The following is a 27,500-nucleotide window of genomic DNA, read 5'->3' as shown; positions in this document are numbered from 1 at the left end:
TCCTCCTCCCAGACCTGGTTTTGGGACCGTGCCGTGGTGCGACGTGGCAACAAGGCTTGGTGTCCCGGAAGTGCTCGATTAGATGTAGGTCTCATAGATCAGTCTATACAGGAATTTCATCACCATACCTGACAGCAGACCAGCGAGCATTTACACGTCTTCTGTACACAATACACATTTGGACCCTTGGAGATACACATATAAGTCATTTTATATTCCCGTGCAATATGCCACAATTTATATATTTTCTTAAAATTATATTTATATAAGTGTATATATACACACAAGTGTATATATACATGTGTGTGTGTAAATATATATATATGCACATACATATGTATATATATGCACATATATATGTATACATGTGTGTATATATATACATATGCGTGTAAATATATACATATATATGTCTGTATGTACAGTATATAAACTGTATATATATAAATAAATATATGTATATATACACACACATAGATATACATATATATGTAAATATACACACTCTGACCCTTGTAGATCTCCATATAAGTCATGTCATATCCAATGCAGTATTCCACATTTTATATTTTTTCTTAAAATTATATATATACATGTGTATATATATATTTACATAAATATATATATACCAGTACACACACACATAAATGTATATATAAATATATACATGTGTGTGTATATATACATGTGTGTGTATATAAATGTATATGTATATATATATATATATATATATAAATGTATATGTATATATATATATATATATATATATATATATATATATATATATATATATATATATATATATATATATATATATATATATATATATATATATACATACATGTGTATATATGTATATATACATGTATGTATACACACATATATATATATATATATATATATATATATATATATATATATATATATATATATATATATATATACACACACACATATAAATACACTTATATATTAGGGCTGCAACAACTAATCGATTAAATTATAAAAATAGTTGGCGATTAATTTAGTCATCGATTCGTTGGATCTATGCTATGTGCATGAGCAATTTTTTGTTATTTAAAAAAAATATATATTTATTTACATTTTTTATATAAACCTTTATTTATAAACTGCAACATGTACAAACAGCTGAGAAACAATAATCACAATAAGTATGGTGCCAGTATGCTGTTTTTTTCCCAATAAAATACTGGAAAGGATAGAAATGTAGTTTGTCTCTTTTATCCGATTATTAATCAATTAATCGAAGTAATAATCGACAGATTAATCGATTATCAAATTAATCGTTAGTTGCAGCCCCAATATATATATACACAAACATATATATACACACATATACAGATATATACATTTACATATATATACACACACACACACACATATATATACATATGTATATATATGTTTGTATATATATATATATATATATATATATATATATATATATATATATATATATATACATACATATGTATAAATATATATATACTGTATATGTATGTATATACGTATGTATGTAGATGTGTATATATATATATGTATATATAAATATATGCATGTATAATATACATACATATATATACATACATATATGTATGTATATGTATATATGTATATATATATATATATATATATATATATATATATATATATATATATATGTATATTATACATACATAAATATACATGTATACATACATATAAACATATACATACATAAATATATATACATACATATATATACACATATGTATATGTATATATATATATATATATATACATATGTGTATGAATGATGTTTTTTTTTTTTTTTTTTTAACATGTAAAGCGACTTTGGGTACTTAGAAAAGCGCTATATAAATCCCAGGTATTATTATATGTATGTAAATATACCCACTTTGACCCTTGTAGATGTACAATTTAATATTTTTTCTTAAAAATACATATACATATACACACACATATGTATATGTGTGTGTATATGTATATATGTATATATACACACACACATATGCATACAATATATACAAACATGTGTATATTCACATATGTATGTATAAATACATACAGATATACACATACAGTACATATATATATTTTTCAAACCATGTATTCGAGACCAGTGATTCTCAAACTAGTAATACGCAATAATACCTTCTAGTGGTACGCCAAATAATCACTTAAGGAAATATTCAAACACAGTGTTAGTGTTCAAATTGTGTGTAATGTTACAGTGGCCAAAACATCATAAATATCATTGTTAAATAAAACCTCTGCTTTGTTTTTAATGAATACTACTACGCTACCGCATTTTAATGTCGGCCATCATGGTGGCACCATGCGTTTTTTGAGGTGGTACCTGGTGAAAACAGTTTGAGAACCTTTGTACTAGATCATGTCTACACATACCAATTTAGAGATGGAATCTGATTTTCCGTGTCTGCAGGACTACTTGTCAAAAATGAAGCCTTTGGACAACCACTGAATATACCATGAATTGATTAACGTGGACCCAGACTTAGACAAGTTGAAAAACTTATTGGGGTGGTCAATTGTACGGAATATGTACTGTACTGTGCAATCTACCGTATTTTTCGGACTATAAGTCGCAGTTTTTTTCATAGTTTGGCCGGGGGTGGGACTTATACTCAGTAGCGACTTATGTGTGAAACTATTAACACATTACCGTAAAATATCAAATAATATTATTTAGCTCATTCACGTAAGAGACTAGACGTATAAGATTTCATGGGATTTAGCGATTAGGAGTGACAGATTGTTTGGTAAACGTATAGCATGTTCTATATGTTATAGTTATTTGAATGACTCTTACCATAATATGTTACGTTAACATACCAGGCACCTTCTCAGTTGGTTATTTATGCCTCATATAACGTACACTTATTCAGCCTGTTGTTCACTATTCTTTATTTATTTTCAATTGCCTTTCAAATGTCTATTCTTGCTGTTGGGTTTTATCAAATACATTTCCCCCAAAAATGCGACTTATACTCCAGTGCGACTTATATATGTTTTTTCCTTCTTTATTATGCATTTTCGGCCGGTGCGACTTATACTCCGGAGCGACTTATACTCCGAAAAATACGGTACTAATAAAAGACTCGTTTGATGTGTTTTTGTTTTCATCACATCGTGGTTTTGAGATAACGTCGCATTCACAGCACAGCATTCACCTATATGACCAAATTCAAACAACCTTCCCTAGTCATGGCGCAGAAAGAAAATAAAAAAACAGCACAAAAAGTCACACATAACTGTTATAAAAGAAAAACAGCCAATCACCATAAAACAATCAACATTACACCCATTTAAATCCAATGCAAAAAAACTCCACACTTATGTTTGGCACATTTTAGCTGCTTGATTACAAAACTTTAAGGAAACCGTCACAAAGGTCGGAGTTGAACTTTCACATAATCTTAATATTCAATTCTAATAAGTATATTATATTACTATAATATGTATAGGCTATATATATATATATATATATATATATATATATATATATATATATATATATATATATATATATATATGTATATGTATATACATACATGCATATACATACACATATTTATATATACACATATATACATACACATATACACACATACATATATACACATATATACTGTATATACATATATACATATGTATATATACAAAAAAGTTTGGACACCCCTGACCTCGATGTTTACCAGGCTCGGCCCTCCCTCTCCCGCTCGGATCGACATTTTGCAATACAAATGACCGTGACAGTGATTAGTTCCAGCTGCAATAACACGCCCTTTCTCTCGCAACTACCATCGCTTGCCCTCGCGACAAAGGCCGGTCACACTGCTCGTCTCCGTGGCGAAAACATTCCCTAATAGTCGTCAAAGGTTGTCTGGCTAATTGCTTCTCCATACCACCGGTTGCCTCCGTGACGATTATGTGGTACCTTTATTTTGTTGTGCCTTCCAGCATATGGGCACTCGATAATAATGCACATTCCACGGAGGGAAACCATTTCTCTTAGGTGACGGGGTTCAGGCGAAGTGGCGGCCGTTAAAAGCACACAGGGAGCTAAACAGAACACACACCAAAAACACTAATGCAGTCCGTCGGGGGAAAGTCATTAGCACTTGAAAATTGTTTGTCCGACAATTAGCTTAATTACGCATTATCCAGCTGACGTGGACAGGATTGGTGTGATCTTCTAATTAGCCTGAAAGCAAAAGTAGTCCTTGCATGCAAAATAAGGCCGCGTCAGCAATTAACTGTGGTAATCATGTACATTTATCAATTTCATTTTACAGTGGTGTATTTTGTTCAACATCATGCCAAGTTGTATGAAACACGGCAATAGTGTCATCGTTAACTTGCCAGAATAGCTTTTAGAGGACATTGTTCCCTTGATTAATATGGGGTTACATTCCAGACACCCCCCTTAACAGGTGACATTTCTACAGTGTATTTCATGCTTTATATGAATATTTTATGCATTTAAAGTCTTTCTATGCCCTCTTTATATGCATTTTCTTACATTTTCGGGTTTAGTCCGGACTCCTGATGACGTTTTGAGACATCTCCTACAACTACAGCACCAGAATTGTGCTGCTGAAGCAATTCCGTTTTTTTGAATTTTTTGTAAGGGTCTCCCCTTACGACATTTTAGCAAACATTTTTTTTCATAAAATATGAATTTTCTTACATTTTCGGGTTTTGTCGGGACTCCTGATGACGTTTTAAGACATCTCCTACAACTACAGCACCAGAATTGTGCTGCTGAAGCAAGTCCGTTTTTTTTAATTTTTTTGTAAGGGTCATTTTAGCAACATTTTAGCAAAAAAAAAATTCCGGAAAATATGCATTTTCATCAATTTTCTTCAATTTTCGGGTTTAGTCGGGACTCCTGATGACGTTTTGAGAGATTTCCTACAACTACAGCACCAGAATTGTGCTGCTGAAGCAAGTCCGTTTTTTGTATTTTTATGTATGATATTTTAGAAAAATTTTTTTTCATAAAATATGCATTTTCTTACATTTTCTTACATTTACGGGTTTAGTTGGGACTCCTGATGACATTTTGAGACATCTCCTACAACTACAGCACCAGAATTGTGCTGCTAAAGCAAGTCCATTTTTTGGAATTTTTTGTAAGGGTCCCCCCTTACGACATTTTAGCAAAAAATTGTTGTCGTAAAATATGCATTTTCTTACATTTACGGGTTTAGTCAGGACTCCTGATGACGTTTTGAGACATCTCCTACAACTACAGCACCAGAATTGTGCTGCTGAAGCAAGGCCGTTTTTTAAAATTTTTTTGTAAGGGTCATTTTAGCAACATTTTAGCAACAAAAAAAATTCCGGAAAATATGCATTTTCATCCATTTTCTTCAATTTTCGGGTTTAGTCGGGACTCCTGATGACGTTTTGAGAGATTTCCTACAACTACAGCACCAGAATTGTGCTGCTGAAGCAAGTCCGTTTTTTGTATTTTTTTGTATGATATTTTAGAAACATTTTTTTTTCATAAAATATGCATTTTCTTACATTTACGGGTTTTGTCGGGACTCCTGATGTCGTTTTGAGACATCTCCTACAACTACAGCACCAAAATTGTGCTGCTGAAGCAAGTCCATTTTTTGGAATTTTTTGTAAGGGTCCCCCCTTACGACATTTTAGCAAAAAATTGTTGTCGTAAAATATGCATTTTCTTACATTTACGGGTTTAATCGGGACTCCTGATGACGTTTTGAGACATCTCCTACAACTACAGCACCAGAATTGTGCTGCTGAAGCAAGTCCGTTTATTTTTTATAAGGGTCCCCCTTTACGACATTTTAGCAAAATATTTTTTTCGTAAAATATGCATTTCTTACATTTTCTTACATTTACGGGTTTAGTCAGGACTCCTGATGACGTTTTGAGACATCTCCTACAACTACAGCACCAGAATTCTGCTGCTGAAGCAAGTCCGTTTTTTGGAAATTTTTTACGACATTTTAGCAAAATATTTTTTTTTCTTAATATATGCATTTTCTTCTAATATTTTCCATTTTCGGGTTTTGTCGGGACTCCTGATGACGTTTTGAGACATCTCCTACAACTACAGCACCAGAATTGTGCTGCTGAAGCAAGTCCGCTTTTTTGAATTTTTTGTAAGGGTCCCCCCTTACGACATTTTAGCAAAAAATTGTTTTCGTAAAATATGCATTTTCTTACATTTACGGGTTTAGTCCGGACTCCTGATGACGTTTTGAGACATCTCCTACAACTACAGCACCAGAATTGTGCTGCTGAAGCAATTCCGTTTTTTTGAATTTTTTGTAAGGGTCTCCCCTTACGACATTTTAGCAAACATTTTTTTTCATAAAATATGAATTTTCTTACATTTTCGGGTTTTGTCGGGACTCCTGATGACGTTTTAAGACATCTCCTACAACTACAGCACCAGAATTGTGCTGCTGAAGCAAGTCCGTTTTTTTTAATTTTTTTGTAAGGGTCATTTTAGCAACATTTTAGCAAAAAAAAAATTCCGGAAAATATGCATTTTCATCAATTTTCTTCAATTTTCGGGTTTAGTCGGGACTCCTGATGACGTTTTGAGAGATTTCCTACAACTACAGCACCAGAATTGTGCTGCTGAAGCAAGTCCGTTTTTTGTATTTTTTTGTATGATATTTTAGAAAAAATTTTTTTCATAAAATATGCATTTTCTTACATTTTCTTACATTTACGGGTTTAGTTGGGACTCCTGATGACATTTTGAGACATCTCCTACAACTACAGCACCAGAATCGTGCTGCTAAAGCAAGTCCATTTTTTGGAATTTTTTGTAAGGGTCCCCCCTTACGACATTTTAGCAAAAAATTGTTGTCGTAAAATATGCATTTTCTTACATTTACGGGTTTAGTCAGGACTCCTGATGACGTTTTGAGACATCTCCTACAACTACAGCACCAGAATTGTGCTGCTGAAGCAAGGCCGTTTTTTAAAATTTTTTTGTAAGGGTCATTTTAGCAACATTTTAGCAACAAAAAAAATTCCGGAAAATATGCATTTTCATCCATTTTCTTCAATTTTCGGGTTTAGTCGGGACTCCTGATGACGTTTTGAGAGATTTCCTACAACTACAGCACCAGAATTGTGCTGCTGAAGCAAGTCCGTTTTTTGTATTTTTTTGTATGATATTTTAGAAACATTTTTTTTTCATAAAATATGCATTTTCTTACATTTACGGGTTTTGTCGGGACTCCTGATGACGTTTTGAGACATCTCCTACAACTACAGCACCAAAATTGTGCTGCTGAAGCAAGTCCATTTTTTGGAATTTTTTGTAAGGGTCCCCCCTTACGACATTTTAGCAAAAAATTGTTGTCGTAAAATATGCATTTTCTTACATTTACGGGTTTAATCGGGACTCCTGATGACGTTTTGAGACATCTCCTACAACTACAGCACCAGAATTGTGCTGCTGAAGCAAGTCCGTTTATTTTTTATAAGGGTCCCCCTTTACGACATTTTAGCAAAATATTTTTTTCGTAAAATATGCATTTCTTACATTTTCTTACATTTACGGGTTTAGTCAGGACTCCTGATGACGTTTTGAGACATCTCCTACAACTACAGCACCAGAATTCTGCTGCTGAAGCAAGTCCGTTTTTTGGAAATTTTTTACGACATTTTAGCAAAATATTTTTTTTTCTTAATATATGCATTTTCTTCTAATATTTTCCATTTTCGGGTTTTGTCGGGACTCCTGATGACGTTTTGAGACATCTCCTACAACTACAGCACCAGAATTGTGCTGCTGAAGCAAGTCCGCTTTTTTGAATTTTTTGTAAGGGTCCCCCCTTACGACACTTTAGCAAAAAATTGTTTTCGTAAAATATGCATTTTCTTACATTTACGGGTTTAGTCCGGACTCCTGATGACGTTTTGAGACATCTCCTACAACTACAGCACCAGAATTGTGCTGCTGAAGCAAGTCCGCTTTTTTGAATTTTTTTACGACATTTTAGCAAAAATGTTTTTTCGTAAAATATGCATTTTCTTACATTTTCGGGTTTAGTCAGGACTCCTGATGACGTTTTGAGACATCTCCTACAACTACAGCACCAGAAAAGTGCTGCTGAAGCAAGTCCGTTTTTTGGAATTTTTTTACGACATTTTAGCAAATTTTTTTTTTCGTAAAATATGCATTTTCTTACATTTACGGGTTTAGTCAGGACTCCCGATGACGTTTTGAGACATCTCCTACAACTACAGCACCAGAATTATGCTGCTGAAGCAAGTCCGTTTTATAGAATTTTTTGTAAGTCCCCCCTTACGACTTTTTAGAAAAAATTGTTTTTCGTAAAATATGCATTCTTACATTTACGGGTTTAGTTGGGACTCCTGATGATATTTTGAGACATCTCCTACAACTACAGCACCAGAATTGTGCTGCTAAAGCAAGTCCGTTTTTTTGAATTTTTTGTAAGGGTCTCCCCTTACGACTTTTTAGAAAAAATGTTTTTCGTAAAATATGCATTTTCTTACATTTACGGGTTTAGTCAGGACTCCTGATGACGTTTTGAGACATCTCCTACAACTACAGCACCAGAATTGTGCTGCTGAAGCAAGTCCGTTTTTTGGAATTTTTTGTAAGGGTCCCCCCTTACGACATTTTAGCAAAAAATTTCAAGTCCGTTTTTTTTGAAATTTTTTACGACATTTTAGCAAAATATTTTTTTTTCTTAAAATATGCATTTTTTTCTAATATTTTCCATTTTTGGGTTTTGTCGGGACTCCTGACGACGTTTTGAGACATCTCCTACAACTACAGCACCAGAATTGTGCTGCTGAAGCAAGTCCGTTTTTTTGAATTTTTTGTAAGGGTCCCCCCTTACGACATTTTAGCAAAAAAATGTTTTCGTAAAATATGCATTTTCTTACATTTACGGGTTTTGTCGGGACTCCTGATGACGTTTTGAGACATCTCCTACAACTACAGCACCAGAATTGTGCTGCTGAAGCAAGTCCGCTTTTTTGAATTTTTTTACGACATTTTAGCAAAAATGTTTTTTCGTAAAATATGCATTTTCTTACATTTTCGGGTTTAGTCAGGACTCCTGATGACGTTTTGAGACATCTCCTACAACTACAGCACCAGAATTGTGCTGCTGAAGCAAGTCCGTTTTATTGAATTTTTTGTAAGGGTCCCCCCCTTACGGTATTTTAGCAAAAAATTGTTTCCGTAAAATATACATTTTCTTACATTTTCTTACATTTACGGGTTTAGTCGGGACTCCTGATGACGTTTTGAGACATCTCCTACAACTACAGCACCAGAATTTTGCTGCTGAAGCAAGTCCGTTTTTTTGAATTTTTTGTAAGGGTCCCCCCTTACGACATTTTAGCAAAAAATAGTTTTCGTAAAATATGCATTTTCTTACATTTACGGGTTTAGTCGGGACTCCTGATGACGTTTTGAGACATCTCCTACAACTACAGCACCAGAATTGTGCTGCTGAAGCAAGTCCGTTTATTTTTTATAAGGGTCCCCCTTTACGACATTTTAGCAAAATATTTTTTCGTAAAATATGCATTTCTTACATTTTCTTACATTTACGGGTTTAGTCAGGACTCCCGATGACGTTTTGAGACATCTCCTACAACTACAGCACCAGAATTATGCTGCTGAAGCAAGTCCGTTTTATAGAATTTTTTGTAAGTCCCCCCTTACGACTTTTTAGAAAAAATTGTTTTTCGTAAAATATGCATTTTCTTACATTTACGGGTTTAATCGGGACTCCTGATGACGTTTTGAGACATCTCCTACAACTACAGCACCAGAATTGTGCTGCTGAAGCAAGTCCGTTTATTTTTTATAAGGGTCCCCCTTTACGACATTTTAGCAAAATATTTTTTTCGTAAAATATGCATTTCTTACATTTTCTTACATTTACGGGTTTAGTCAGGACTCCTGATGACGTTTTGAGACATCTCCTACAACTACAGCACCAGAATTCTGCTGCTGAAGCAAGTCCGTTTTTTGGAAATTTTTTACGACATTTTAGCAAAATATTTTTTTTTCTTAATATATGCATTTTCTTCTAATATTTTCCATTTTCGGGTTTTGTCGGGACTCCTGATGACGTTTTGAGACATCTCCTACAACTACAGCACCAGAATTGTGCTGCTGAAGCAAGTCCGCTTTTTTGAATTTTTTGTAAGGGTCCCCCCTTACGACACTTTAGCAAAAAATTGTTTTCGTAAAATATGCATTTTCTTACATTTACGGGTTTAGTCCGGACTCCTGATGACGTTTTGAGACATCTCCTACAACTACAGCACCAGAATTGTGCTGCTGAAGCAAGTCCGCTTTTTTGAATTTTTTTACGACATTTTAGCAAAAATGTTTTTTCGTAAAATATGCATTTTCTTACATTTTCGGGTTTAGTCAGGACTCCTGATGACGTTTTGAGACATCTCCTACAACTACAGCACCAGAAAAGTGCTGCTGAAGCAAGTCCGTTTTTTGGAATTTTTTTACGACATTTTAGCAAATTTTTTTTTTCGTAAAATATGCATTTTCTTACATTTTCTTACATTTACGGGTTTAGTCAGGACTCCCGATGACGTTTTGAGACATCTCCTACAACTACAGCACCAGAATTATGCTGCTGAAGCAAGTCCGTTTTATAGAATTTTTTGTAAGTCCCCCCTTACGACTTTTTAGAAAAAATTGTTTTTCGTAAAATATGCATTCTTACATTTACGGGTTTAGTTGGGACTCCTGATGATATTTTGAGACATCTCCTACAACTACAGCACCAGAATTGTGCTGCTAAAGCAAGTCCGTTTTTTTGAATTTTTTGTAAGGGTCTCCCCTTACGACTTTTTAGAAAAAATGTTTTTCGTAAAATATGCATTTTCTTACATTTACGGGTTTAGTCAGGACTCCTGATGACGTTTTGAGACATCTCCTACAACTACAGCACCAGAATTGTGCTGCTGAAGCAAGTCCGTTTTTTGGAATTTTTTGTAAGGGTCCCCCCTTACGACATTTTAGCAAAAAATTTCAAGTCCGTTTTTTTTGAAATTTTTTACGACATTTTAGCAAAATATTTTTTTTTCTTAAAATATGCATTTTTTTCTAATATTTTCCATTTTTGGGTTTTGTCGGGACTCCTGACGACGTTTTGAGACATCTCCTACAACTACAGCACCAGAATTGTGCTGCTGAAGCAAGTCCGTTTTTTTGAATTTTTTGTAAGGGTCCCCCCTTACGACATTTTAGCAAAAAAATGTTTTCGTAAAATATGCATTTTCTTACATTTACGGGTTTTGTCGGGACTCCTGATGACGTTTTGAGACATCTCCTACAACTACAGCACCAGAATTGTGCTGCTGAAGCAAGTCCGCTTTTTTGAATTTTTTTACGACATTTTAGCAAAAATGTTTTTTCGTAAAATATGCATTTTCTTACATTTTCGGGTTTAGTCAGGACTCCTGATGACGTTTTGAGACATCTCCTACAACTACAGCACCAGAATTGTGCTGCTGAAGCAAGTCCGTTTTATTGAATTTTTTGTAAGGGTTCCCCCCTTACGGTATTTTAGCAAAAAATTGTTTCCGTAAAATATACATTTTCTTACATTTACGGGTTTAGTCGGGACTCCTGATGACGTTTTGAGACATCTCCTACAACTACAGCACCAGAATTTTGCTGCTGAAGCAAGTCCGTTTTTTTGAATTTTTTGTAAGGGTCCCCCCTTACGACATTTTAGCAAAAAATAGTTTTCGTAAAATATGCATTTTCTTACATTTACGGGTTTAGTCGGGACTCCTGATGACGTTTTGAGACATCTCCTACAACTACAGCACCAGAATTGTGCTGCTGAAGCAAGTCCGTTTATTTTTTATAAGGGTCCCCCTTTACGACATTTTAGCAAAATATTTTTTCGTAAAATATGCATTTCTTACATTTTCTTACATTTACGGGTTTAGTCAGGACTCCCGATGACGTTTTGAGACATCTCCTACAACTACAGCACCAGAATTATGCTGCTGAAGCAAGTCCGTTTTATAGAATTTTTTGTAAGTCCCCCCTTACGACTTTTTAGAAAAAATTGTTTTTCGTAAAATATGCATTTTCTTACATTTACGGGTTTAGTTGGGACTCCTGATGATATTTTGAGACATCTCCTACAACTACAGCACCAGAATTGTGCTGCTAAAGCAAGTCCGTTTTTTTGAATTTTTTGTAAGGGTCTCCCCTTACGACTTTTTAGAAAAAATGTTTTTCGTAAAATATGCATTTTCTTACATTTACGGGTTTAGTCAGGACTCCTGATGACGTTTTGAGACATCTCCTACAACTACAGCACCAGAATTGTGCTGCTGAAGCAAGTCCGTTTTTTGGAATTTTTTGTAAGGGTCCCCCCCCTTACGACATTTTAGCAAAAAATTGCAAGTCCGTTTTTTTTGAAATTTTTTACGACATTTTAGCAAAATATTTTTTTTTCTTAAAATATGCATTTTTTTCTAATATTTTCCATTTTTGGGTTTAGTCGGGACTCCTGACGACGTTTTGAGACATCTCCTACAACTACAGCACCAGAATTGTGCTGCTGAAGCAAGTCCGTTTTTTTGAATTTTTTGTAAGGGTCCCCCCTTACGACATTTTAGCAAAAAAATGTTTTCGTAAAATATGCATTTTCTTACATTTACGGGTTTAGTCGGGACTCCTGATGACGTTTTGAGACATCTCCTACAACTACAGCACCAGAATTGTGCTGCTGAAGCAAGTCCGTTTTTTTGAAATTTTTTACGACATTTTAGAAAAAATTTTTTTTCGTAAAATATGCATTTTCGTACATTTACGGATTTAGTCGGGACTCCTGATGACGTTTTGAGACATCTCCTACAACTACAGCACCAGAAATGTGCTGCTGAAGCAAGTCCGTTTTATTGAATTTTTTGTAAGGGTCCCCCCCTTACGGTATTTTAGCAAAAAATTGTTGTCGTAAAATATACATTTTCTTACATTTTCTTACATTTACGGGTTTAGTCGGGACTCCTGATGACGTTTTGAGACATCTCCTACAACTACAGCACCAGAATTTTGCTGCTGAAGCAAGTCCGTTTATTTTTTATAAGGGTTCCCCTTTACGACATTTTAGCAAAATATGTTTTCGTAAAATATGCATTTCTTACATTTTCTTACATTTACGGGTTTAGTCAGGACTCCTGATGACGTTTTGAGACATCTCCTACAACTACAGCACCAGAATTGTGCTGCTGAAGCAAGTCCGTTTTTTGGAATTTTTTGTAAGGGTCCCCCCTTACGACATTTTAGCAAAAAATTGTTGTCGTAAAATATGCATTTTCTTACATTTACGGGCTTAGTCGGGACTCCTGATGACGTTTTGAGACATCTCCTACAACTACAGCACCAGAAATGTGCTGCTAAAGCAAGTCAGTTTTTTGGAATTTTTTGTAAGGGTCCCCCCTTACGACATTTTAGCAAAAAATTGTTGTCGTAAAATATGCATTTTCTTACATTTACGGGTTTACTCAGGACTCTTGATGACGTTTTGAGACATCTCCTACAACTACAGCACCAGAATTGTGCTGCTGAAGCAAGTCCGTGTTTTTGAATTTTTTGTAAGGGTCCCCCCTTGACATTTTAGCAAAAAAAAAAGTTTTCGTAAAATATGCATTTTCTTACATTTACGGGTTTAGTCAGGACTCCTGATGACGTTTTGAGACATCTCCTACAACTACAGCACCAGAATTGTGCTGCTGAAGCAAGTCCGTTTTTTGGAATTTTTTTTGTAAGGGTCCCCCCTTACGACATTTTAGCAAAAAATTGTTGTCGTAAAATATGCATTTTCTTACATTTACGGGTTTAGTCAGGACTCCTGATGCAATTTTGAGACATCTCCTACAACTAGAGCACCAGAAATGTGCTGCTGAAGCAAGTCCGTTTTTTTGAATTTTTTTACGACATTTTAGCAATATATATTTTTTTCTTAATATATGCATTTTCTTCTAATATTTTCCATTTTCGGGTTTAGTCGGGACTCCTGATGACGTTTTGAGACATCTCCTACAACTACAGCACCAGAATTGTGCTGCTGAAGCAAGTCCATTTTTTTGAATTTTTTGTAAGGGTCCCCCCTTACGACATTTTAGCAAAAATTTGTTTTCGTAAAATATGCATTTTCTTACATTTACAGGTTTAGTCGGGACTCCTGATGACGTTTTGAGACATCTCCTACAACTACAGCACCAGAATTGTGCTGCTGAAGCAAGTCAGTTTTTTTTATTTTTTTGTATGACATTTTAGCAAAAAATTGTTTTCGTAAAATATGCATTTTCTTACATTTTCTTACATTTACGGGTTTTGTCGGGACTCCTGATGATGTTTTGAGACATTTCCTACAACTACAGCACCAGAATTGTGCTGCTGAAGCAAGTCCGTTTTTTTGAATTTCTTACCCCCAAAAAAGCATTTTCTGCCATTTATAGGTTTTGTCGGGACTCCTGATGACGTTTTGAGACATCTCCTACAACTACAGCACCAGAATTGTGCTGCTGAAGCAAGTCCGTTTTTTAAAATTTTTTTGTAAGGGTCCCCCCTTACGACATTTTAGCAAAAAAAAATTTCCGGAAAATATGCATTTTCTTCCATTTTCGGGACTCCTGATGACGTTTTGAGACATCTCCTACAACTACAGCACCAGAATTGTGCTGCTGAAGCAAGTCCGTTTTTTTAAAAAAATTTTTGTGAAAAAAAGTTTTCCCAAAAAATGCATTTTCTGCCATTTTTAGGTTTTGTCGGGACTCCTGATGACATTTTAAGACTTCTCCTACAACTACAGCACCAGAAAAGTGCTGCTGAAGCAAGTCCGGTTTTTTGAATTTTTTGTTAGGGTCCCCCCTTACGACATTTTAGCAAAACATTTTTTCCGGAAAATATGCATTTCCTTCCATTTTCTCCCATTTTCGGTATTTGTCGGGACTCCTGATGACGTTTTAAGACATCTCCTACAACTACAGCACCAGAATTGTGCTGCTGAAGCAAGTCCGTTTTTTTTTATCCGACTACTGTCCTTTTGAAAAACTGTCCAGGTGACTTTTCCTCTTTTATCCAGAATTTCTTCATTTTGACTCCCTCTTCTCGCTTCATGCAAAGAATCAAGCGCCAGCCAACCAAACTTGATAGTTGATACTGTCACCTCATTGGCTTTCAGCATGTACAGTAAATATATAGTTATATATATATATATATATATATATATATATATATATATATATATATATATATATATATATATATATAGATATATATATATATATATATATGTGTATATACAGTATATATACATACATATATATATATATATATATATGTGTATATACAGTATATATACATACATACATACATATATATATATATATATACACTGCTCCAAAAACTTAAAGGAACACTTTAAAAACACATCCGATTTCAATTGTGAAAAAAAAAATGTTGGATATCTATACTGATATGGACAGTTTAATGTCTCAGGAAAAAAAGGATGCCACATCTTTTGATGGAAATTAAAGTTTTCAGCCTACAGATGGCTCAGTATGTAGACAACCCAAAAATCAAAGTGAAAAAATGATGTGGCAGGCTCGTCCATTTTGCCTAAATTCAATTTCTGCAACTCAAAATTCTTTTCAATATCTTGTGTGGCCCCCAGGTGCTTGTATGCATTTTTGACAACGTCGCGGCATACTCCTAATGAGACGACGGATGGTGTCTTGTGGGATGTCCTCCCAGATCAGTCTAAGGGCATCAGTGAGCTCCTGTAAAGTCTGAGGAGCAACCTGGCGGCGTCTGATGGAGCGAAACATTATGTCCCAGAGGTGTTCTATCGGGTTTAGATCAGGTGATCGTGAGGGCCATTCAATTGTGTCAATTCCTTAATCCTCCATATACTGTCTGCATACTCTTGCCACATGAGGCCGGGCATTGTCGTGGACCAGGAGTAACCCAGGACCTACTGCACCAGCGTAAGGTCTGACCATGGGTGCAAGGATTTCATCCCGATACCTAATGGCAGTCAGACTGCCGTTCTCTAGCCTGTAGAGGTCTGTTCGTCCCTCCATGGAAATGTCTCCCGAGACCATCACTGACCCATCACCGAACGGGTCATGCTGAATGATGTTGCAGGCAGCATAGCGCTCTCCTTGGCTTCTCCAGACCCTTTCACGTCTATCACAGGTGCTCAGGGTAAACCTGCTCTCATCTGTGAAAAGCACAGGGCGCCAGTGGCGGATTTGCCAATTCTGGTGTTCTATGGCAAATGCCAATGGAGCTCCACGGTTCTGAGCAGTGATCACAGGGCACACTACAGGACGTCGTGCCCTGAGGCCACCCTCGTGAAGTCTGTTTCTGACTGTTTGGGCAGAGACATTCACACCAGTAGCCTGCTGGAGGTCATTCTGTAGGGCTCGGGCAGTGCTCAACCCGATCCTCCTTGCACAAAGCAGCAGATATCGGTCCTGCTGATGGGATGAGGACCGTCTATGGCCCTGTCCAGCTCTCCTAGAGTAACTGCCTGTCTCCTGGAATCTCCTCCATGCTCTGGAGATTGTACTGGGAGACACATCAAATCTTCTTGCAACAGCACGCATGGATGTGCCCTCTTGGAGGAGTAGGACAATCTGCGCAACTTCAGGAGGGTTAAGAAATCGCCTCATGCTCCCAGTCGTGATAATGACTCTAGCTAAAGCCAACACTTGTGGAAAAAACAGTTAAAAAAGATCAAGAGGGAGGAACTTGAAATGGCCTCCACTTGCAAAACCAGTCCTGTTTTGGGTGCCATCTCGTTGTTGCCCGTCTAGTGCACCTGTTGTTAATTCCATCAACACCAATGCAGCTGAAACTGGTTAACAACCCCCTCTGCCACATACCTGACCAAAACCTTATCAGAAAAGTGCAATTGAATTCATGCCATACCCTGATAAAAAACGGTTCCTTTAATTTTTTTGAGCAGTGTATATATATATATATTAAGGCTGCAGCTAACGATTATTTTTCTATCGATTAATCTATAGATTATTTTTTCGATTAATCGGTTAATCTATAGATTATTTTTTCGATTAATCTACAGATTATTTTTTCTTTTACCGATTATTTTTTTATTCAAAATGAAGATGAAAAAATAAATGTAGGCCTGTTTTTTCAAAAGGCATGGCTTTTATTTACAAAAAAAAAGAAGTATGGCCACTCAGTCAACATTGACAACAACATGACTAAATATTCTGTAACAATGTAAACATTTAAAACTTTTAACATTTAACAAAATTAAAAGTAGCGTATTTGCTTTTAATGTGCAAATATAAAAGTCAACATCCAGTGCAAATCTTAATATTCTGCAATAGTATAAGCATTTCAAAAGTAAAAGTATTGCTTATTTTGCTTTAAAATGTGCAAAAATAAAGATAAACATCCAATACAAAAAAGTGCAAAAGGAAATATTCTGTAACAACAGTGTAAACATTTCAACAAAAGTGAAAGTATTGCTTATTTGCTAAAATGTGCAAAAATAAAGATAAACATCCAATACAAAAAAGTGCCAATCTAAATATTCTGGAGCACTGTAAACATTAAGTATTGCTTTTAAAATGTGCAAAATAAACATCCAGTCCAACAAAGTACACAATAACCAATTCTACTCATTCCAGTGAGTGTCTAACAGTTGTAATGAAGAAAGGTTAGCATGTCTACATGTTTGGTTCTTTTCTTGTTTACAATATTCCCAGCAGCTGAAAATAGGCGCTCAGAAGGGGTCGATGTGGCTGGAACTGAGAGGTAATTAGCCTTCACCTCAAGCCAGGATTGCGAGTGAGCTGAGCTGCAGTTTAAGTTTCTAGAAGGTCAACGGGCTCATAGTGATGTTACTAGTAGTTGACTGGGAGGTGTTTATTATCATTTGGGGAGAGTCCGCTGCCTGATGCTCACCTGCTAAACACCTATCTGCTCCACGCTGAAGCGCTGACTACATGCGCTATGAATACGCACTGCTGATTGGCTGATAATGCTGCGTGTGTACCAATCAGATGGTTGTGTGGGTGGGACAATGCTGCGTGTGTACCAATCAGATGGTTGTGTGGGTGGGACAATGCTGCGTGTGTACCAATCAGATGGTTGTGTGGGTGGGACAATGCTGCGTGTGTACCAATCAGATGGTTGTGTGGGTGGGACAATGCTGCGTGTGTACCAATCAGATGGTTGTGTGGGTGGGACAATGCTGCGTGTGTACCAATCAGATGGTTGTGTGGGTGGGACAATGTTGCGTGTGTACCAATCAGATGGTTGTGTGGGTGGGACAATGCTGCGTGCTGAGACAGGCAGACGGAGCAAAGCAGCTTGTTAAGACTTTAGCTTTAGCTTAGAAACTCGTTCGGTGCACCCCCGTACCGAACCGAAAGCCCGTACCGAAACGGTTCAATACAAAACACGTACCGTTACACCCCTAGCAGATATAAATGACACATTCATGTTTTTGTGTAATGATGACAACGTATGCTCGCGCGGACGATTGACTAGTTGGTTTTCTTTTCAAATGTTCGTTCATAGCCGTTGTGCTGCTATGATAGGCCATTTCCGCTCGACACAGTGTGCATACAACAACATTATTAGGCCGTTTATTGAAATACTCCCACACTTTTGACCACTTTTGGCATGCTTTTCCCCCCTCGCTCGCACCGCTCGCATCGTCTTCTTTGATCGTCTGCTTTGCGCTTCGCCATGACGGTAGTGTGACGTCATTATGCGACGCGTCGACGCACAAAAACGGCGTCGACGTATTTACGTAACCGATGACGTCGACTACGTCGACGCGTCGTTTCAGCCTTAATATATATATACATATATATATATATATACACAGTATATGTACACATGCATGTGTATATACACACATACATGTGTATATGTATATTTTTAGTTTTAGTTTCAAGTTTATTCACAATACCATAGAACAATTACAATAGTAGTGAATATCATTTAAAGATGTTGGTAAGTGAAAGGGTCCCCCAAATAAGCTAAAAGAAGCTTTTGGCAGGGGTCCAGAGGACAGTGTGTACATGGAATGATGAAACATGGTAGCAAGCACAACAACAACAAAAAAACAACAACGCTATATGATGAACACAAGATAATAGTACTAAAGCACGCATACACATACACACATACATTCATTCAACCATGCAAAACCCAACAGTAGTCAACCCCACATGAGGCATTAGAGATAGGTGGTTAACAGGTAAGTTTTCAGTTTCTTTTTGAAGTTGGAGAATGGATACCGCATCTTGAGGCTCTCATTAAGCCGGTTCCAAATCTTTGGTCCCCTGCATACAACACTTCGAGCGGTACAAGCCAGTAGACGATGTTTACCTGATATCAGATCTAAGTTACGAGTGTTGTGGGCATGCTGGGGATGGTAGATAGGAACCAAGCTACAGAGCCTAAGATTCAGCCTGTGAATAACTTGATAAGTTAAACAAGCATTTTGATAAAAATTGAACTCTGTCAGTCTTAAGAGATGATAATTATGGAATAGATGTCGAGTGGGGGCATTAAACTTGGACCATGACAGGGCCCGTATGATTTTCTTTTGCATGGATTCTAATTTGTGAAGGTAGGTAGGGAAGGTGTTACACCAGATGACAATACAGTAGTTAAGATGTGGTTCAAATAGAGTTTTATATAGGGTAAGTAGAGCATACAGAGGAAGATAATGACGAAGGTGAAAGAACAGGCCAACATATTTGGATAATTTGTTTAACAGATGGCTAATGTGACATTTGAAATTGAGGTACCGGTATTGGTCAATGATGACCCCCAGGAATTTTGTGGAATACACTCTCTGTATTTCCTGCCCATTGATGTTGATATGGCAGTGCTCAGTATTTGTCCGGTTTTTATTTGAATGAAATAGAATACAATTTGTTTTATTAACATTAAAGGCTTGCTTAAACCCACTACTACCGACCATGCAGTCTGATAGTTTATATATCAATGATGAAATCTTAACATTGCAACACATGCCAATACGTTAACTTATAAAGTGCAATTTTAAATTTCCCGCCACACTTCCGGTTGAAAACGTCTAGATATGATGACGTATGCGTGTGACGTCAATGGTTGATACTGAAGTATTCGGACCCATTGAATCCAATACAAAAAAGCTATTTTCATCCCAAAATTCCACAGTATTCTGGACATCTGTGTTGGTGAATCTTTTGCAATATGTTTAATGAACTATGGAGACTGCAAAGAAGAAAGCTGTAGGTGCGATCGGTGTATTAGCGGCGGACTACAGCAACACAACCAGGAGGACTTTTGAGATGGATAGCAGACGCGCTACCGTGAGTACAGCTTTGGCTTCCAAACATTTGATCGCTTGCCCGCACGTGCGTGTCGCTATGTGCATGTCACGTACGTAACTTTGGGGAAATATATGTTTCTTGCCGACTCTGATGGCGGCCGGGGTGTCGTCGAAAGCTACAACGCCCGCCGCCGCCGCCGTGCCGTAGCTAAGTTAGCTTCAATGGCGTCGTTAGCAACAGCATTTTTAAGCTTCGCCAAACTGGAAATTATTAACCGTGTATTTACATGTCCACGGTTTTATAGTATTGTTGATCTTCTGTCTATCCTTCTAGTCAGTTGTTTATTTATTTTGTTTCTATCTGCATTTGAGCCCGATGCTATCACGTTAGCTCAGTAGCTAAAGTGTTTTGCCGATGTATTGTCGTGGAGATAAAAGTCACTGTGAATGTCCATTTCGCGTTCTCGACTCTCATTTTCAAGAGGATATCGTATCCGAGGTGGTTTAAAATACAAATCCGTGATCCACAATAGAAAAAGGAGAAAGTGTGGAATCCAATGAACCCTTGTACCTAAGTTACGGTCAGATCGAAAAAAGATACGTCCTTCACTCTGACGTTCCTCATCCACAAATCTTTCATCCTCGCTCAAATTAATGGGGTAATCGTCGCTTTCTCGGTCCGAATCTCTCTCGCTGCATTGTAAACAACGGTAGAATGTGAGGAGTCCTTCCTCTGGTGACATCACGCTACTCCCGGTATAGGCAAGGTTTTTTTTTTATCAGCGACCAAAAGTTGCGACCTTTATCGTCGTTGTTCTCTACTAAATCCTTTCATCAAAAATATGGCAATATCGCGAAATGATCAAGTATGACACATAGAATGGATCTGCTATCCCGTTTAAATAAAAAAATGTCATTTCAGTAGGCCTTTAAGTGAGAGCTTATTGAATTTGAACCAGGAATCCACTTTCACAAGCTCTGAATTGACAGTTACTTGTAGATCGTGTAGGCTTCTGTGTGAGGTAAACAAATTTGTATCATCAGCAAAAATTATTTTATGAAAAGTTTCGGAGGAGTTTACAAAATCATTTATGTATAGGATAAAAAGTAGAGGCCCCAAGATGGATCCCTGGGAAACCCCATAATTTATGGTCATACAGGGTGAATTGTGATCATTGACGCATACACATTGTTGCCTTCCGTATAGGTAAGAACGGAACCAATCGAGAGGTACCCCTCTGACACCATAGTGATATAGCTTATATAATAAAATCTCAAAGTCTATTGTGTCAAAAGCCTTGGACAGATCCAAAAAAATGCCAATACCGCATTTTCCTTCTTCAATACAGTCATTGATCTTTTCAAGAGGTCGAGTATAGCCATACAGGTGGTGCTTTTTTTTACGAAAACCATATCGGGAGGGGACAAGGATATCTAGCTTTTCTAGAAAGCCATTCAGTCGGTTATAGACCACTTTCTCAAATATTTTTGAAAATGTTGTTAAAATTGAAATTGGCCTATAATTGTTCATATCATTTTTATCACCTGATTTAAAAATTGGGATTACTTTTGCCACTTTGGACATTTTGGGTACAATGCCAGCACTAAGTGACAGGTTTATACAGTGACAAAGAGGATTTGTGATCACATTTGCTATGGCTTTCAAGATTTTGCTACATATCCCGTCCACTCCAGCTGTATGTGATGACTTTAGGTCCATAATGATCGTATAAAGATCATTAATGTCGATTGGCTGCATGAAAAAGGAGCTAGGGCAGCTGCCTGATAACAATTCTTTAAAGGAATACCCTGGAGGTTGACTTATTTTACTAGATAGGTTTTCCCCAATAGAAGCAAAAAAGGTATTAAAACTATTGGCAAGATCAGCCCTATTTGACCCTGCATCCGGAACAACAGGGGCCTTATGTCCCTTGTTGAGAACAGTATTCAACATGTTCCATGTTCTCCTACAATCCCCCTGTGATGCTTGTAATAGTTCAGAATAATAGTTGCGCTTACTTTTCCTGATAATATGTGTTAATTTATTTCTATAATTTGTGTATTTTTGTTTGTTGACAGTGGTAGGGTTCGAAATATAACATTTGTAGAGTTTATTCTTTTGTCTGATGGACTTTAAGATCCCCCTTGTAATGCAGGGATTTATTTTTGAGGTATGATTTTTGATAGTTTTTTCAGGGATTGTTTCCTGAATAGAATCCTGAATCATTTTAATCAGGTTTTCATATGCAACATCGGGACAGGTGCAATTAAACACAGAGTCCCATTGCCTGGCAAGCAGATTATTATTTAGGTGTTGTAGAGTTGTATTGTTGAATATTTTGGTTTTACCTTTAGGAGGTGGGGGGAGGAGTTTTGCCAGAGTCAAAGAATAGTATTATGGGAAAGTGGTCTGTGATGTCGAATTGCACCACCCCTGTCACGAGCTTTGTATTCCGGATGTTGGTAATAATGTTATTGATTATTGTTTTAGAGGCATCTGTGACTCGAGTGAACCTATTGATGGTGGGGAAGAAGGAAGAGGAATGTAACGTGTTGATAAAGTTCAGTTTTGCTCCATCGTCCTTGGAAATATCAATATTAATGTCTCCAAGAAGGATACCGTTTTTGTTTAGTTTATTTAGAATGAGTCATAGTTCATCCAATTTGGAAAGAAAAGTGTCAGGAGGACGATGGAGTACTCCAACAATTAACTTTTTTCCTTTGTTGTTGATCTCCATGAAGAAGGATTCACAGAGATCATCTTCTAGGGTGATGTTGCATACTTTGGCATGAAGATTGTTCTGGACATAGAGGCACACACCTCCACCTCTTCCACTGGGTCTATTTTTTACATGTAAATTGTATCCATCCAGTCTAAACAGATCAATATATGAGGAATCAGAAAGCCACGATTCACTACAGGCAATAAAGTCAAACATACAGCTCATATTGGAAAGTAGAGAGACTAAATCAGTGTGATGTTTATTCAGGCTTCTAATATTCAAATGTAAAAATGAGCAATTAACAAGATCATATAAGGACTTTAAAGGCCTACTGAAACGCAGTCTGATAGTTTATATATCAATGATGAAATCTTAACATTGCAACACACGCCAATACGGCCGGGTGTACTTATAAAGTGCAATTTAAAATTTCCCGCAAAACTTCCGGTTGAAAACGTCTATGTATGATGACGTATGCGCGTGACGTCAATCGTTGAAACGGAAGTATTCGGACACCATTGTATCCAATACAAAAAGCTCTGTTTTCATCGCAAAATTCCACAGCATTCTGGACATCTGTGTTGGTGAATCTTTTGCAATTTGTTTAATGAACAATGAAGACTGCAAAGAAGAAAGCTGTAGGTGGGATCGGTGTATTAGCGGCTGGCTGTAGTAACACAACCAGGAGGACTTTGACTTGGATAGCAGACGCGCTAGCCGACGCTAGCCGCCGACCGCACGGATGATCAGGTGAAGTCCTTCGTCCTTCCGTCGATCGCTGGAACGCAGGTGAGCACGGGTGTTGAGCAGATGAGGGCTGGCTGGCGTAGGTGGAGCGCTAATGTTTTTATCATAGCTCTGTGAGGTCCCGTTGCTAAGTTAGCTTCAATGGCGTCGTTAGCAACAGCATTGTTAAGCTTCGCCAAGCTGGAAATTATTAACCGTGTATTTACATGTCCCTGGTTTAATAGTATTGTTGATATTCTGTCTATCTTTCCAGTCAGGGATTTATTTATTTTGTTTCTATCTGCATTTGAGCCCGATGCTATCACGTTAGCTCAGTAGCTAAAGAGCTTCGCCGATGTATTGTCGTGGAGATAAAAGTCACTGTGAATGTCCATTTCGCGTTCTCGACTCTCATTTTCAAGAGGATATAGTATCCGAGGTGGTTTAAAATACAAATCCGTGATCCACAATAGAAAAAGGAGAAAGTGTGGAATCCAATGAACCCTTGTACCTAAGTTACGGTCAGAGCGAAAAAAGATACGTCCTGCACTGCACTCTAGTCCTTCACTCTCACTTTCCTCATCTGGGACGTCTTTCTGATGTCGTCCTGTGTGCCGTCGTTTATCGACCACCCAAGTACCACAAAGACTTTATAACTGACTTTTCTGAATTTCTGGCTGAAATCCTGCCCAAATATGATCGTGTCCTTATTGTGGGTGATTCTAATATTCACACCTGCTGTCCAGACGAGTCGCTTCCCAGGAGCTTCCTGAATGTAATTGACTCTTTTAATTTCGTACAATCTGTATGTGGTTCCACACATGAACGCGGGCATACACTCGATTTAGTGCTCTCGTATGGTTTGTGTGTTTTTAATTTGGACATTTGCAACGCTGTGTTCTCTGATCATATGCCGATCCTGTTTGATATTCCCACTCAGTGTCCGGTTAAATTGTGCGCTCCGCCTCAACGCTCTCGCATGTTTAATTCTTCGTCTCCTGCTCTGTTCTCAATTTTTTCGACTCTTTGTGAGGATAATTCTGCAGCCTCTGTATGTCTGAATACTGAAGAGTTGGTTTCTGGTTTCAACTCTATTTGTTTACAAACTCTGGACACGATCGCTCCTTTCAAATGCCGCCGCTCTAAAGCCACGCCTCAGCCCTGGTTGAATGACGTCACTCGGGCTGCCAGGCGCAAGTGTAGAATGGCAGAGAGAAAATGGAAAAAAGACAGGCTGCATGTGTCCTTTGCCATTTTTAAAGAAAGCCTGTTTTCCTTTCAGATGACTGTAAAGGCAGGGATGAATATATATCTATCTCAGATTATATCTTCTAACTATAACAACCCCAGAGTTCTGTTTAAAACTATTAACACTGTCATTGATGCTCCCAAATCTGTTGGTTTTGATGCTTCTTTTGAATTCTGTGAAAATTGTCTCCATTTTTTCACTGACAAAATTGTGTCAACTAGAGCCAGTTTATCTCAGCCTTCATATGACCCTTCTGTTCCTCTGCATTTCTCTTCTGTTTTCCATCAGTTTGAGCCGGTGTCCTTTTCTTTTTTATTAAATGACACAGTTAGTCATATGAAGCCCTCTGGTTCTCCTGCAGACTCCCTCCCACCTCGCCTGTTTAAGGAAGTACTTGCTACTATTGGATCAAGTGTCCTTAACATTATCAATAGTAGCCTCTCTTCTGGAATAGTTCCAGTAGAGTTTAAACATGCAGTGGTACGACCTCTACTTAAAAAACCAAGCCTCGACCCCCTCTCTCCTCTCTAACCTTAGACCTATCTCTAATCTTCCATACATTTCTAAAATATTAGAGAAGGTTGTCTACAGTCAATTGTTGCCCTTCTTAGAGGATAATGGTATCGCTGAGTTGTTCCAGTCCGGTTTTAAAGCCCTCCACAGCACAGAGTCAGCGCTTTTAAAAGTTTTTAACGATATCCTCCTGTCAACTGATTCTGGTAAATATGTTGTCTTGGTGCTTTTAGATCTGTCTGCTGCTTTCGACACCGTCGACCACGCCACCTTAATCACTCGTCTTGAGAACTGTGTGGGCATTAAGGGCGCCGCCCTCAACTGGTTCCGGTCGTACCTAACTGACAGGAGTTTTTGTGTAAAAATAGACAGTTTTATGTCTTCCACAGCTCCTTTACCACATGGGGTTCCCCAGGGCTCAATCCTTGCCCCAATCTTATTTGCGCTTTACCTTCTCCCCCTTGGTTATATTTTTAGGAAGTACGATATTGCATTTAATTTTTATGCCGATGATTGCCAGATTTATTTTCCCATGGCACAAAATAACACGGTTCAACGTCTTATTGACTGCCTGCACGACATCAAAGCCTGGCTTTCAGCTAACTTCTTGAGCCTAAATGAAGACAAAACAGAAGTTATTGTTGTTCGGTCCAAGTCGCTCCCCCTCCCCCAACGTTGACCTCGGCACTCTGACCCCGTATCTCAGCGACTGTGTCACAAACCTGGGGGTAAAGTTCGACTCAGATTTTTAAATTCGAAAAACAAATCAGCAGCGTCGTACAAAAAAGTTTTTATCAATTACGCCAAATAGCGAAAGTGAAACCGCTTCTATCAGGACATGATCTCGAGAAATTAATCCACGCCTTTATCTCGACTCGTTTATAGACTACTGCAATGCCCTGTATGTAGGCATTAGCCAGGCCCTCGCCTCGCCCCGCCTGCAGCTCGTTGCAGAACTCTGCTGCTCGTCTGCTAACACAGACCCGCAGACGTCGAAGCACATCATCCCCTATATTAGCGTCCCTTCACTGGCTCCCTGTGCGTTACAGAATCAATTTTAAACTCCTTTTATTTGTTTTTAAATGTCTAAACAACCTCGCGCCAACATATATCTACGCTGATCTACTTCAGGCCTTTACTGCCCCACCCGATCCCTAAGATCAGCCGATCAGCTGCTACTGACGGTCCCCGGACACAAGGCTGAAGCTTAGAGGTGACAGAGCTTTCGCTGCTGCTGCTCCCAAAGCTCTGGAACAAACCTACCTCTGAGTGTTAGACAAGCCTCCTCTCTTCCTGTTTTTAAATCTCTCTTAAAAACATACTTCTATTCCATGGCTTTTAACACTGAGTGATACCCATCTCTGCAATGGCGCCCCATAATACACATTCTAGCTCGTGTGAACCTGTTTTAATATTTTTATTATTTATTTTAAGTTATCGTGTTCTGTTGTCGTGTCGTGTTGTGTAATTGCTCGGTTCTTGTATTATTCTTTAACCTGCCCATTGTACAGCACTTTGGCTACCCCCTTGTGGTACATTTTAAATGTGCTTTATAAATAAAGTTGATCTTGATCCACAAATCTTTCTATCCTCGCTCAAATTAATGGGGTAACCGACGCTCTTTCTCGGCTCCCAAATCGCTCTCGCTGCTCGTGGTCTGTAAACAATGGGAAAATGTGAAGAGTCCTTCCTCCAGGTGCCGTCACGCTACTTCTCCGGTACAGGCAAGGCTTTTTTTTATCAGCGGACCAAGAAGTTGCGACCTTTATCGTGGTTGTTCTGCTACTAAATCCTTTCAGCAAAAATATGGCAATATCGCGAAATGATCAAGTATGACACAGAATGATATCTGCTTATCCACCTGCTTAAATAAAAAATAATAATTTC

At 37.5% G+C, this 27,500-nt stretch overlaps 1 protein-coding gene across 1 annotated transcript in view; it reads right to left on the bottom strand.

The window, feature by feature from the left end:
* The window catches only part of LOC133641199 (uncharacterized), a 130,906-nt gene that overhangs the window by 170 nt on the left and 103,236 nt on the right, over positions 1-27,500 (bottom strand). The window contains exons 3-5 of the mRNA XM_062035132.1: positions 16,015-16,196; positions 129-185; positions 1-14 (exon numbers count right to left, since the gene is read on the bottom strand). The exon at positions 1-14 is cut by the window's left edge and continues 42 nt beyond it. Coding sequence (XP_061891116.1) covers positions 1-14; positions 129-185; positions 16,015-16,196 — 253 coding nt within the window. The remainder of the gene's footprint in view (positions 15-128; positions 186-16,014; positions 16,197-27,500) is intronic.

Source organism: Entelurus aequoreus, linkage group LG23, assembly GCF_033978785.1.
Source record: "Entelurus aequoreus isolate RoL-2023_Sb linkage group LG23, RoL_Eaeq_v1.1, whole genome shotgun sequence".
Classification (NCBI taxonomy): domain Eukaryota; kingdom Metazoa; phylum Chordata; class Actinopteri; order Syngnathiformes; family Syngnathidae; genus Entelurus; species Entelurus aequoreus.
The sequence above is the reverse complement of the archived record's forward strand: the minus strand, read 5'-3'. Positions and strand labels throughout refer to the sequence as shown.